A 14,506-nucleotide genomic window follows, 5' to 3' on the forward strand; every position below is an offset into this window, starting at 1 on the left:
CTAGTCACTGCTGTTGTGTCCTTGGGCAAGACACTTTACCCACGTGCTCCCAGTGCCACCCACACTGGTTTAAATGTAACTTAGATATTGGGTTTCACTATGTAAAGCGCTTTGAGTCACTAGAGAAAAGCGCTATATAAATATAATTCACTTCACTTCACTAATGGGAGCCTCCAACAAAAAGTGATATTCGGACTGAGAAAATTACAATTTCCTCATTAATTTGAGCGAGGATGAAAGATTCGTGTGTGAGGATATTGATAGCGATGGACTAGAAAAAAGAAAAAAAAAGTTTTTAAAAAAAACGCAATTGCATTGGGACGGATTCCGATGTTTTTAGACACATTTACTGGGTTAATTCTGGGAAATCCATTATCTTTCTATTGTGTTGCTAGTGTTTTAGTGAGATTAGATATTACCTGATAGTCGGAAGGGTGTCTCCACGGGTGTCTTGACGCCAATGTCTCAGGGGAGTCGACGGCAGTTATGGACGGCACAAGCTCAGCTTTTTCCGGTAATAACTGACTTTTTAACCACAATTTTCTCACCGAAACCTGCTGGTTGACTTGTGGTCGGGATCCATGTCCGCTTGACCGCGCTCTGATCCATTGGAAAGTTTCACCTCCAGGAATTTTAAACAAGTAATCACCGTGTGTTTGTGTGGCTAATGGCGAAAGCTTCCCAACTCCATCTTTCTACTGTGACTTCTCCAATATTAATTGAACAAATTGCAAAAGATTCAGCAACACAGATGTCCAAAAAATTGTGTAATTATGCCGTTAAAGCAGACGACATTTAGCTGTGTGTGTGTGTGCAGCGCTCATACTTCCTAAAAACCCGCGATGTCTTGCGTACACGTCATCATTACACAACGTTTTGAAGATGAAACTACCGGGAAATTTAAAATTGTAATTTAGTAAACTAAAAAGGCCGTATTGGCATGTGTTGCAATGTTAATATTTCATCATTGCTATATAAACTATCAGACTGCGTGGTGGGTAGTAGTGGGTTTCAGTAGGCCTTTAAAGCTTCTGTGAAAGGATTGCAGTCTACCTTGTCTGTATGCACATGTGTCATAAGCAAGTTTTAATGTTTTAACTGTGATGTTTTATGTGTTGTTTACTGTTTTTAATGTAACCTTGCTGCTGCCCTCAGGCCAGGTCTACCTTAATTGGAAAAGAGATCTTTGATCTCAATGGGATTTTACTTGGTTAAATAAAAGCTAAATAAATAAAAAAATTATATCTTTTACACAATAAATTGTGTATGTAATAAAGTCAACACTTTTTCTTATACTAAAGGTAAAACAAGATGACTTGTGATTAAAAGTAGATAATCATTAATATCTGTCAGTCATTCAAAAGGAGGGCATGATCCACTTCCTGGACACTTGATTAGGTACACTGTCGATATAAAAATATATACCTTGTGATAATGTTTATCTGCCCTGCTTTTTTTGTTGTTGCTTTATTTTGAAATTTGCCATTCAAGTAAGCTAATATTACGAAAATAAACCAGGGGAATTTTTGTGTTTGTTTGTTTGTTTTTTCATTGGCACATTATGAAAATAAATTTAGAAAAGGGATAGAGCAAAAAAAGAAAAGACACTGTACAGAGAGAATGCTATAATAGTGACACTATATTAATGACTAAGAACATGACGTTTTTTATTTGAATACATCTAACTTTTATCACAATGGTGTATAAAAATTCTATCAAAATTGTGCGTCGCTCTATGGAAAAAAGTTTTGGCACCCCTGCTATAAAGTAAAATATAAAATCTTCCCTGACCTTATAACAATATTTTCAGGTGAGATTATAAATACTAAGCGTATTGATGAATTTAATTGGGAGCTATCATCTTTTTTTATTGTATATTATTAGAATGTGTATGTATTAAAGTGAACACTTTTTCTTATATTACAAGTCTAACAAGATGACTTATGATTAAAAGTGGATAGTCATTAATATCTGCAATTCATTCACAAGGAGGGCATGATTCTGCATGGACACTTGATTAGGCACACCATCGATATAAAAACCTATACATTTACAAAAAAATCATAACGATCATATTTATCTACACTACTTTTTTATGCTGTATTTTGAAATTTGGCACACAAGTGAAGTAATATTACGGCAATAATCCAGGGGAATTTGCGTTTTTTGTTTGTTTAATTAGCACATTATAGGAATAAGATAAAAAATAAGGGAAAAATAGAGCAAAAAATGACAGTATAAAAATACAGCGCTCTGGCAGCGATACTAGTAATGACTAATAACACAAAAGGTGAGTGTTTGAACACAAATACACTTTTATCATTCTTCCAAAATGTATAAAACACGATTAAAAAGGTGCGTCCCTGATTGGTGAAAAAAGTTTTAACAGCTCATGAAGTAAAATAAAAAATAATTCCTGACCTTAATACTTACAGTTGGAACAATTACATTGTTCATGTAGAGGTCAGCACGTGTTGTTACATTACAAGTCGAACGAGATGACTTTGGTACGCAGTGACGTCACCGACTGGCTGTGTGGTTCTGACCTGCTCCTTTAATACGCATCTTGTTTTGTGGAGTGCTGCAGCCTTCCCAGCTGGCCTCACTGTGGGACCTTTTTTTTTTTTGAATGCCAATGAGCCTGCATCGCCCATTAACACCTCTATAATTGGCTCAACAATGGCTGTAATGACTTGACACTAATGGAGGAAGCCACCCCCCCCCCCCCCATTTTTTTCTCCAAATTAAAGTATTTACATCACTTTGCTCGCCAGGATTTCTCACCTGGCCGCAGCTACACCATCCACATGTTTAATTTTAGGACAATTATCTACATGTGCAGTACCACTGCACCCTCTGCTGGACAAATGCTTTTTTCCCCCCAATGTTTGCTTAAGTAAGTCAGGTTCTAATCCGCACTTTAAAGGCCTACTGAAACCCACTACTACCCACCACGCAGTCTGATAGTTTATATATCAACAATGAAATATTAACATTGCAACACATGCCAATACGGCCTTTTTAGTTTACTAAATTACAATTTTAAATTTCCCAGGAGTTTCGTCTACGAAACGTCGTGTAATGACGTGTACGCAAGACGTCACGGGTTTTTAGGAAATATGAGCGCTGAGCACACACACAGCTAAAAGTCGTCTGCTTTAACGGCATAATTATACAGTTTTTTGGACATCTGTGTTGCTGAATCGTTTGCAATTTGTTCAATTAATATTAGAGAAGTCCCCTTAGCAAGATGGAGTTGGGAAGCTTTAGTCTTTAGCCACACAAACATATGGTGATTCCTTGTTTAAAATTCCTGGAGGTGAAACTTTCCTATGGATCAGAGCGCGGTCAAAAGAACATGGATCCCGACCACACGTTTCGATGAGAAAATTGTGGTTAAAAAGTCAGTTCTTACCGGAGAAAAGCTGAGCTTGTGCCATCCATAGCTGCCGTAGACTCCCCTGAGACACTGCGCGTCAAGACACTCGTGGAGACACCCTTCCGACTATCAGGTAATATTAAACTCACTAAAACACTAGCAACACAATAGAAAGATAAGGGATTTCCCAGAATTAACCTAGTAAATGTGTCTAAAAGCATCGGAATCCGTCCCAATGCAATCACGTTTTTTTTTTTTTTTTTGTAGTCCATCGCTCTCAATATCCTCAAACACGAATCTTTCATCCTCGTTCAAATTAATGGGGACATTGTCGTTTTCTCGGTCCGAATAGCACTTTTTGTTGGAGGCTTCCATTAAAACCAATGTGAATATGTGAGGAGCCCTCTAACATGTGACGTCATCATCTGCGACTTCCGGTAGAGGTAGGGCATTTCTCTTAGCACCGAAAGTTGCAAACTTTATCGTGGATGTTCTCTACTAAATAATTTCAGCAAAAATATGGCAATATCGCGAAATGATCAAGTATGACACATAGAATGGACCTGCTATCCCCGTTTAAATAAGAAAATCTCATTTCAGTAGGCCTTTAAGGTTTTTTTTTACCAGTCTAGGGAATCTCAGCAGAACTGAATTGTTCCTCTTTGAGTGAAGTTGTCATTCTAAGAAACAAAAATGAAGCAGGAGACATGACAAGAGTATCCATCGTGTTTATTCCTGCTTGGCTGTTTGTACATGAAAGCTGCGGTCAAGAAACACAAAACAGGTTTGTCATCGCCACGGCGACACTTCTGCACAAGGCACTTGTGTTACACGGTGTTTGAAAGCACTTCCTGACGACTACAGAGTGCAACTAACAGATATAGAGCGATATAGATTCTGTACACATAGATGGGCTTCAGCTTTGGTTGGTCTGTGATGACATTCTTCTTCGTGATCGTGACCCGCTGCTCCTAAAACAACTTTCTTTACGAACAAAACAACAACAAAAAGGTTAGGAAACGACGCACATTCATTTCAATTACAGCTTCTAAATGTTGCATAACATGACTGACCATTGCGCGTGAACAAACCTGGTAGAAAACTACATTCACCCGGCCGCTCACATGTGTGTTTGTCTTTAAAGTGTACATTTTATGGTTATTTTACGTTGCTGTTCAACAAATAGTGTGTGTGGAAGTCCAATAGATGTCGGCGCTGGTTCTGGTGTGTCTGAACTAAGTGTGTCAAAGAGTGGGCCGGCCTGCCTTTGTCCAAGGTGCCATGGAAACCGCCATCACGTCTCCCTCTCTTTCTTGACGGTGACGTCGCCGCCCTGGGCGCCGGCACTGTTGGCGGCGCCGGGCCCAGATCCCGGTGGGGCCGCCTGCGGGGCCCCTGCCGCGCCTGCCCCGAGAATGGTGGACACCTCCCCCTGCATGAAGGCCCAGGGCGGGCTGTTGGCTGAATTGTCCAAAGGACAGCGCTCGCCGCTGGGACAGTAGACCTCGCCGTTGCCCCGGCGGCTCTGAATATACACTCTGGTGCATGGGAAGCAGAACCTGCATAAGGACAACACTCAGGATCATCAATTTGTTTGAAAAAAAAAATAAAAATGGTCCAATGCACTCAAGTACTGTACATTTTAGAGCTATGACTCTCAAACTCTTGTGGTCATTAAATATTCACTTAATCAAATATTCAAACAGCGTTACTGTTCAAACTGAGTATGGAACTGGCTAAAAATATTAAAGGCCTACTGAAACCCACCACGCAGTCCGATAGTTTATATATCAATGATGAAATATTAACATTGCAACACATGCCAATACGGCCTTTTTAGTTTACTAAATTACAATTTTAAATTTCCCGAGAGTTTCGTCTTGAAAACGTCGTGTAATGATGACGTGTATGCAAGACGTCACGGGTTTTAAGGAAATATGAGCGCTGCACACACACACACAGCTAAAAGTCGTCTGCCTTAACTGCATAATTACACAGTATTTTGAAGATCTGTGTTGCTGAATCTTTTGCAATTTGTTCAATTAATATTGGAGAAGTCACAGTAGAAAGACGGAGTTGGGAAGCTTTAGCCTTTAGCCACACAAACACACGGTGATTCCTTGTTTAAATTTCCTGGAGGTGAAACTTTACTATGGATCAGAGCGCGGTCAAGCAAACTTGAATCACGACCACATGTCAACCAGCAGGGTTCGGTGAGAAAATTGTGGTAAAAAGTCGCTTCTTACCAGAGAAAAGCTGAGCTTGTGCCGTCCATAAAGCTGCCGTCGACTCCCCTGAGACATTGGCGTCAAGACACCCGTGGACGTACACCTCCGACTATCAGGTACTATTTAACTCACTAAAACACTAGCAATACAATAAAAAGATAAGGGATTTCTCAGAATTATCCTAGTAAATGTCTCTAAAAACATAGGAATCCGTCCCAATGCAATCGCTTTTTTTTTTAAAACTTTTTTTCTAGTCTGTTGCTATCAATATCCTCAAACATGAATCTTTCATCCTCGCTCAAATTAATGGGGAAATTGTCGTTTTCTCGGTCCGAATAGCACTTTTTGTTGGAGGCTCCCATTATAAACAATGTGAGGATGTGAGGAGCCCCCACACGAGTGACGTCATCGTCTGCGATTTCCGGTAGAGACAGGGCATTTCTCTTAACACCGAAAGTTGCGAACTTTATCGTGGATGTTCTCTACTAAATCTTTTCAGCAAAAATATGGCGAAATGATCAAGTATGACACATAGAATGGACCTGCTATCCCCGTTTAAATAAGAACATCTACTTTCAGTAGGCCTTTAAATATACTTGTCTGCTTAGTTTAAAAAAAAATACTTAGGCCTACTACGCTACTGTATTCTAGTGTTGGCCTTTATGGAATATGTAAGGTGGTACTTGGTGAAAAAAGTTTGAGAACTGATGCACAAACCTGTGTCCTGGTACAGATGGACATTGGACAAAGTGTGTGTCCTCCAGCCTCTCATGACACAGCGTGCAGGACAGAGTGGTTCCAGCCAGGCTACTGTTGGCCGGAGTGGACCCCAGCTCAGAGGCGCCACTGTGGGGCAGAGCTGCAGCAGTGGGGGCGGCCTCTGAAGAGCTGCTGGAGGCCAGAGGCTCTCCCCCGGACCTGGCGGCGAGGGGGCGTGGCTGCCTAGCCGGAGACGAAGCAGGCTTGGGGCTCGTCTGGCTCATGCCCCCGGCCATGGAGGACGACGAAGCCGGGAGGCCTGCGCTCTTGCTGCCGGAGACCGAGCCGGCGTGACCTAGCGGCTTGGGCTGGGAGGAGCTCAGCTCCCGCTCCAGCTCCGGTGTGATGAAGGGGGCCATGCCCATGCCGATGCCCAACTGTCTGCGGTTCATCTCAGCCAGCACCGGTGCCGGGAAGATCATCGGGCTGCTCATGGGGGCGGTCCGGGCTGTCAGACCCGCCGGCATGCCCGCCAGTAGCCCGTGCGGGATCCCTGCGATGCTTTGAGTCACTAAGTTGGGGGGAATCGCCGCTCCTATCATCGGTCTCCGATTTCCACTCGGACTCTGACGGTTCACCTCTTGGGGCGGCTGGCCGTCACGGTGCAGCCCGTTGGGCGGCACGCGAGCGGCCGAAACGGTGTTATCTCCTCGGCCTGCCCGCTCAAAGCGCTCGCAGTGCGGCCTTCCGCCGTCCGTAGCCGCCTCTCCCCGGCCCGACGAGGCGTGCTTGTTGGGAGAAGGACCGGGCGAGCGGACATTGCCGTCCTGCATCCCGTGTGTCCGTTTCAGCTGCCGGGCGCTAGCTATGAGGAACTCGATCTGATTAGCGCCCTCGTAGTTGACGCAGCCGCGGCACACCACCTCGCTGAAGTCCCACACCACCGTCCAGGGCATCTTGGGCAGGTCGCACAGGTAGCACCATTGGCGCCTGGAGGCGGAGGAAGGCGACGACATGATGGACGACTAGCCGGCTAGCTCGCGAGCACACGTTGGCTGACTTCACCTAATTATCTCAAACAAGTGTCTTTCTCATTTAACTCCCTCCAATATGTTTTAGAACAACAATAGACATATCCTCGATACCAATGCTTCAATATTTGAACGATTATTTCTTCTGTTTCTCGTTTGTTTACCCTCATCGGCCTGCTCTTCACGGCTGTCAACCGCTCTCGAGGAGAACGCTGGAGCGTTACGTAACCTGAAGAGCGGCATTGTGGGTGATGTAGTTTATTTATAAAGGGCTCCAACACCCACCGCCATTTATTGGACTACTAACATGGCTGACACCGGAAGTGAGGCAATCTAAGAGCGAAGGCGATTGTGCTGTGCACACATGTGCGTGTTCTCCAGCCAAACCACGCGTCCCTACTCTAAAAGTGAACAATTACAGCATTTGGCGATAAAATAAAAATGCTCAGAGACGTGTCAGCCTCATCGAGTGAAGATGAAACTGACACATCGACAGAGGAAGTCCCGTTACCGCAAAAGGAGCTCGGTAAGTTAGCGAGAAACACTTACTGTCTTAAAGTAGGCAGCATAGCACCTAGCGAGGAATAGTAATGATAACACATAAATATATCTATTGTTGTGTTTTACAGAGACAAGAACGAGCAGGTACCAATGTCCTAATGACTTTGTGTCCTTCAGACACAAAGCTTGCAGCAACACGCTAACAGACAAACTGAAGAAGAGCAAGAGTGAACTGTGGCTCATCAAAGCTCCTGCCAGCTTTAATCCAGACTGGTAATGCACACATTTAATTGTCTTTATTCCCAACAACTACATTTGGCAACATATTCGCCAGCTGTGGCCACCAAAAGAAGCTCTTCCAACAAAAGCAAGTCATTTGAACATGTTAGAGTGTCATGAAAGTGTAAAAATAAGTGAAGCAATGACAAACACCATATTTCCTTGAATTGCCGACGGGGCGCTAATTAATTTAAAACCTCTTCTCACTCCTGCGCTTACCAAAGGCATGCAGTAAAATGTGGGCTCTACCGAGGATGCCGTTGGGGTTTGTGTTGTGGTTTGTGCAACTCTTTGAGACACTAAAGATTTAGGGCTATATAAATAATCATTGATTGATTGATATACAATATATAACAAATCCCAATTACCATGTACTATAGTGTAATATGTTTTTAGTGGGGGGGTTTATCATAGTCATCATTGTCACTGTCACGGACGTCCCACTGGAGTGTGTTTTCCTTGCCCTTATATGGGCTCTACCAAGGATGTCTTTGTTGTGGTTTGTGCAGCCTTTAGAGACACTAGTGATTTAGGGCTATATAAATAAACATTGATTGATTGATTGATTGATAACAATTTGAGTGTGATGTAAGCTTGTACCTTAAATCCTACTGAATAGCTCTTAATCTTCTTCCCTTTATGCAATTTCAAATTACCGGCATTGAAATCAGCCTCCTCCATTCTGAAATTCATGACAGGGGAAGTGTCACTCGTGACGTCACGAGTTTGACCAGGTGGTAATACTAAGCATGCACTAATTATTTTGGGAAGCAAGTTTGACACGGCAGTAATTCAAGGCAGGCGCATATTATATGCCCTACGGCAATTCAAGGAAATACGGTAGCTGTATTCATATGTCTGTTAGTTGAACAGTGGAAAGTATGTTTCACAACACACCAAATATCTGGCCACCCTTTTATTACTAAAAATTGACAAAATAATGACTGCTTTTCTCAACATGTCGTGTTTGTTGACATGTGTTTTAAAGTAGGGATGTTACGATATCACGGTTACCGTGACCAAAATTATTGTGGTTATCATTATTGTGGTAGTGTTGAATGTGCTCAAAAAGCACTTTTACACCAGGCATGTGATTTTTTTCGTCTATAGTCAGAAATCCGTCTTTTATCTCTGTAAAAATATATTTTCAGTTATTCTTCGGTTTTTCCGACCTACAATGTGTGTTCAGATCTTGATCCGTCTTTTTGCCATACCTGCCAACAACTGAACAAGTAGCGATTTCCGTAGCTTGGCTATTTTTAGACCCATGTAGTGGTTAGCTGAGCTACGTGCTACATTAGAAGAGAGGGAGTAGAGAAAGAGAGAAGTGGACAAGTGTAACTTGACTGGCAGGGGACAAAATATATGGGATAAATCAATAATGAGTGGTTGGTTTAAGTACGAGAAAAATCCATGATTGGTTGGTTGACTATGATGAGTTAAGATAAGAGCAAAACATTACGGAGAGGCCAATCTAACGAATGGTCATCAAACCTGGAAGAGAAATCCCAACAGACATCCCAAATGACGACGAGAGCGTTGGAAAAAAGAAGAGGGAATATTCAAGCGGGTGATTTATATATTAGAAAAACTAGTGGAAGATGCCAGAGGGATTCTCTTCCATAGAGTTTTCTTTTTTGCGACGTCTAGGAAACCAACAATGCGTCTACTTGGCCACATTTGGACAAATGTATGTGTCTGGATAAAACAATGCTCAAAACATTAATTTTAATTTTTTACCATGTAAGCCCAAATCAAAACTTCTATTGACATGGAATACACATTTAAGAACACACATGATTGTCAGACATGTGATGACTTTTGCTCTTTAAACTTAGACAAACTTTAATGATCGACAAGGGAAATTGTTCAACACAGTAGCTCAGTTACAATGATGGAAAGTATAAGGATGGAAAGGACAATGCAGGTATAAATAGACTAAATATAGCAATATAAAATATAACATATATGCCAATATATACAATATATACTTAATATGTGTACAGTATATTATATATACAGTTATATCTGATATATATATATATCTGTATATATCTATGTATATTTTTATATGTATATATCTGTATATATATCTGTATATATACAGATATATGTACAGTATAGCCTGTCTAAATGCTAACTTTAATTTTCATTTTGAAACAATACACTAGCTGACATTTTGTTCATTATTTCTACTGTTTGTATATTGACATTAAGTAGTCAAATCATTTTGAAACATAAACATGACTGCAATATACAGTATTTATTTCATGCTATAAATCACAAATGCCTATTCAGTTAAAGGATGTTAGCTATTGGAATAGAAAAATGTTGTAATCTTTATGGTTTTTTGCATTCGGAGCAGTTAGAAGTGGAGAGGGAGTCAAGGAAACAGAAATTTGCTATAAAATCCAAGGCAGAATCCACTAAAGCAGAAACAAAAAGGAAAATTCAAGCTGCTCAGAAATTTGCCATCACAGCAAAATTTCCAAACTAATGTGTGGATGAACCAAATTAATGTGTATATAGTGTAAATTATCGGATGAACCCTCTGTGGCTGTGAAGTGAACATTAGTAAGGTTGTAAATACTGTATAGAATAGGCTAACCCATGTGGTTCCTGTGGATGTGAACACAAGTTGTAATTACTCTTGTGACTAAATAAACTGACTGTAAGAGATATAGTGATTCATTTGGATGAATGCGTTATGTATTTATGTAAACAGTTGATCATTTTTAAATTCTTTAAACACTAAAACATCTTTAAATTGTGCTTTTTTTTCTGCAAATTTTTGCATGTTAAATTGCTGACAAACCAGGAGCTTCAGAGGGTGGTTAACTGAAATAGACACACAGTTAAAACAAGCACTACTTGGCATGTCTTGTGTTTCTTGAGCTTGTTTGATAGTGTTTGGTTTTAGTATTTTGTCTATTTTAACTGATAAGCTTTTGTTGTTTTAGTGCTGTCAAATGATTTTTTAAAATCAAATTAATCACAATTAATCACTCAACCTAAAAAAGGACCCCAATATTTTGACACATGCAATTTTATGATCAGAATGTCACACCAAACATTTTTCTATTGTTTTACTTGAATGTATGTAATTTATTTGTTACATTTCGGTGTATATATTTTGTAAAATTCTGTCATGATTTATTTTGAAGCAAAGTTATGACTGCCTATACATTGACCTGATCATTGACCTTGCATTATCCCACCCTTGTCAGGTAACTATTCAATGTTAAGGTAAAAGAGCTCAAAATGAACTCGTGTAAGAAATAATTTTGAAAAAAATCCAGATAAAATGTCTAATTATTCTGCAAATACACTTGATTCATGCAATTTTTCTGATTAATCACGTGCGTAACAGCCCTATCTTGGTCTGGGTCTGAGCAGGTAAACACTGCTGCTCCCTATAGACCAACCTCTGAATCACATCTTTGTAAATTGGCTTACTTTATGTCAGTTCCTTGACTTTCCAAGCATACAGGTGCTGGTCATATTATTAGAATATCATGAAAAAGTTTATTTATTTCATTAATTCCATTTAGAAAGTCAAACTTGTAGAATGTATACATTCATTCTAAACAGACTGATACATTTCAAGTGTTTTTTGCCAGAAAGAAGATGATTATAGCTGACAACCAATGAAAACCTTAAATTCAACATCTCAGAAAATTAGAATATGGTGAAAAGGTCAGATATTGAAGACACCTGGTGCCACACTCTAATTAGCTAACTAACTCAAAACACCTGGAAAAGCCTTTAAATAGTCTCTCGTTTTGATTCTGTATGACACACAATCATGGGGAAGACTGCTGACTTGACAACTGTCCAAAAGATGACCATTGATACTTTAAAGAAGGACGGCAAGACACAAAAGGTCATTGCCAAAGAGGTTGGATGTTCCCAGAGCTCTGTGTCCAAGCACATTAATAGAGGCGAAGGGAAGACAAAGATGTGGTAGAAAAAAGTGTACAAGCAAGAGGGATAACCGCGCCCTGGAGAGGATTGTCAAACAAAACCGATTCAAAAATGTGGGGGAGATCCACAAAGAGTGGACTGTAGCTGGAGTCAGTGCTTCAAGAACCACCACGCACCGACGTATGCAAGATATGGGCTTCAGCTGTCGCATTCCTTGTGTAAAGCCACTCTTGAATAAGAGACAACGTCAAAAGCGTCTCGCCTGGGCTCAAGACAAAAATGACTGGACTGCTGCTGAGTGGTCCAAAGTTATGTTTTCAGATGAAAGTAAATTTTGTATCTCCTTTGGAAATCAAGGTCCCAGAGTCTGGAGGAAGACAGGAGAGGTACAGAATCCACATTGCCTGAAGTCCAGTGTCAAATTTCCACAATCAGTAATGGTCTGGGGTGCCATGTCATCTGCTGGTGTTGGTCTACTGTGTTTCCTGAGGTCTAGGGTCAATGCAGCAGTCTACCAGGAAGTTTTAGAACACTTTATGCTGCCTGCGCGGACCAATTTTATGGAGGTGAAGATTTCATTTTCCAACATGACTTGGCACCTGCACATAGTGTTAAATCTACCAGTACCTGGTTTAAGGACCATGGTATCACTGTTCTTGATTGGCCTGCAAACTCACCTGACCTTAACCCCATAGAAAACCTATGGGGTATTGTGAAGCGGAAGATGCGAGATGCCAGACCCAACAATGCTGAAGAGCTGAAGGCCACAATTAAAGCAACCTGGGCTCTCATAACACCTGAGGAGTGTAACAGACTGGTCGACTCAATGCCACGCCGTATTGCTGCAGCAATTCAGGCAATAGGAGCTGCAACTAAATATTGATTGCCGTACATGCTGAAACTTTCCATGTTCATACTTTTCAGTTGGCCCACATTTCTAAAAAATATTTTTTGGTACTAGTCGTAACTAATATTCTAATTTTCTGAGATACTGAATTTAGGATTTTCAGTAATTGTCAGTACTAATCATCAAAATTTAAAGAAATAAACATTTCAAATATATCAGTATGTGTGTAATGAATTGATATAATGTAAGTTTCACATTCTGAATATAATTACTGAAATAAATCAACTTTTTCATGATATTCTAATAATATGAACAACACCTGTATTACGTGGAAAAAAACCAAAACTGTTCCTCTTCTGGATGAATCCTACCTCGTCTTCCTCTTTGTTACAGCATGCGAGGCGTCCAGTTGAGCCTTTCAGGCCTTCAGACGCTGAAACTTCCTGCGGACAAAGGCGAGAGTGGGCAGGGCCAACAGGTGTACAACATTCTCGGCTCCTCCCTTGGCCCCTCCGAGCTCCACCTCCTCACGGGTGACAGTCGTACGTCGCAAGCGATGGTGATGGGTCCAGATTTCTCCGGCCTGTTGAGTGTTAGCGAGAGCTACGGCGGCGACCAGTGGCTCCCGCTGATCCTCCCCGCCTCACCCGCGCCCGCCATCCCGCCCAGCCTCAAACAGCGGTTCCATCCCTTTGGCAGCAAGGCACCCGCCCAGGGAGAGAGCGAGGTGGACGCCGCCCCTTCGGAGTTTGCGAGTCTCCACCCTACAGGGGTCTCTCTGGCCAATGAAGAGGAGGGGAGAAAGAGGAAGAAAAAGAAGATGAAGAAAGAACGGACAGAGCGAGAGGATGAGGAGGTGACAGTCAAATCGGAAGTGGGCGTGGACATCTGCTTCCAGGAAGTCGGAGCGCCTGAGGAAAAGAGGAGGAAGAAGAAGAAGAAGAAAAAGGACAGAGACGCAGAAGACGAGTCGCCGCCCGCCGCCACAGTGATGATCAAAAAGGAAGTGAAACTTGAACCAGTGGACGTTTTGTACGATTACCAAGTTGACGACTCAGCGAAGAAGAAGAAAAAGAAGAAGAAAAATAAAAGTGATGACTAGTCTGACGCTTGCATCAATTCCCCGATTAACTTTTATTGCGAAAACTTCCTCTGGTGGTCAGGAAGTTGTCGCCTGTCCCTCTCAGGTGGACTCCATCGTCCGCCTTCTCGACGCCGAAGAGCTCGTCAGCGTGCAGGAGGAAGACCAGATGATGGAAAGATGGACGACCATCAGATGCACACACAAAGAACGCAAACTTTTTGTCTTATTTTTGTCTGTTTTTTGTCTCTTCAGAGACAAAAAGCTAGTAGCGTGGATCAATATATTACAATTGGTGTATGGTGCAGAACTGATTTGAGTAACCAGAAGTGGATTTTATAACATAACCTGAATAAATACTTATTGCATTATACTATTGAAGAATATCAGTTATGCTTGTCCATCCATTTTCTACCGCTTATTCCCTTTTGGGGTCGCGGGGGGTGTACTAATTATAATGTATTGAAATGGAGATGTATTGAAAACATACAATGATCCAATTAAGTCTAGAAAAACAATAAAAAAAATTACTTGATA

At 41.4% G+C, this 14,506-nt stretch overlaps 2 protein-coding genes across 3 annotated transcripts; one reads left to right on the forward strand and one right to left on the reverse strand.

Moving 5' to 3' along the window:
* Positions 1-4,091: 4,091 nt before the first annotated feature.
* On the reverse strand, positions 4,092-7,586 carry irf2bp1 (interferon regulatory factor 2 binding protein 1). Of its 2 annotated transcripts, XM_061877612.1 has the most exons (3): positions 6,325-7,586; positions 4,645-4,938; positions 4,092-4,363 (listed from the first exon to the last, which is right to left on the reverse strand). In XM_061877612.1, exons 1-2 carry the CDS (start codon positions 7,320-7,322, stop codon positions 4,674-4,676), a joined length of 1,263 nt encoding a protein of 420 aa, XP_061733596.1. In that variant the 5' UTR covers positions 7,323-7,586; the 3' UTR covers positions 4,092-4,363; positions 4,645-4,673. The 2 variants fall into 2 exon arrangements, with proteins under 2 accessions (XP_061733596.1, XP_061733595.1); XM_061877611.1 differs by having other exon boundaries at positions 4,092-4,938.
* polr1g (RNA polymerase I subunit G) lies at positions 7,014-14,506 on the forward strand. The gene is made up of 3 exons (XM_061877613.1): positions 7,014-7,863; positions 7,967-8,111; positions 13,282-14,506. The coding sequence occupies exons 1-3, from the start codon at positions 7,779-7,781 to the stop codon at positions 13,988-13,990; spliced, it is 939 nt and encodes a 312-aa protein (XP_061733597.1). The 5' UTR covers positions 7,014-7,778; the 3' UTR covers positions 13,991-14,506.

Source organism: Nerophis ophidion, linkage group LG18, assembly GCF_033978795.1.
Source record: "Nerophis ophidion isolate RoL-2023_Sa linkage group LG18, RoL_Noph_v1.0, whole genome shotgun sequence".
Lineage (NCBI taxonomy): Eukaryota > Metazoa > Chordata > Actinopteri > Syngnathiformes > Syngnathidae > Nerophis > Nerophis ophidion.

Coding starts and splice junctions, on each gene's coding strand:
- irf2bp1 (XM_061877612.1), bottom strand. CDS start 7,322: ATGTCGTCGCCTTCCTCCGCCTCCAGGCGCCAATGGTGCTACCTGTGC. Junction 4,939..6,324: donor CCATCTGTACCAGGACACAG/GTTTGTGCATCA, acceptor GTCCTTATGCAG/GTTCTGCTTCCCATGCACCA.
- polr1g (XM_061877613.1), top strand. CDS start 7,779: ATGCTCAGAGACGTGTCAGCCTCATCGAGTGAAGATGAAACTGACACA. Junction 7,864..7,966: donor GTTACCGCAAAAGGAGCTCG/GTAAGTTAGCGA, acceptor TGTGTTTTACAG/AGACAAGAACGAGCAGGTAC. Junction 8,112..13,281: donor GCCAGCTTTAATCCAGACTG/GTAATGCACACA, acceptor TCTTTGTTACAG/CATGCGAGGCGTCCAGTTGA.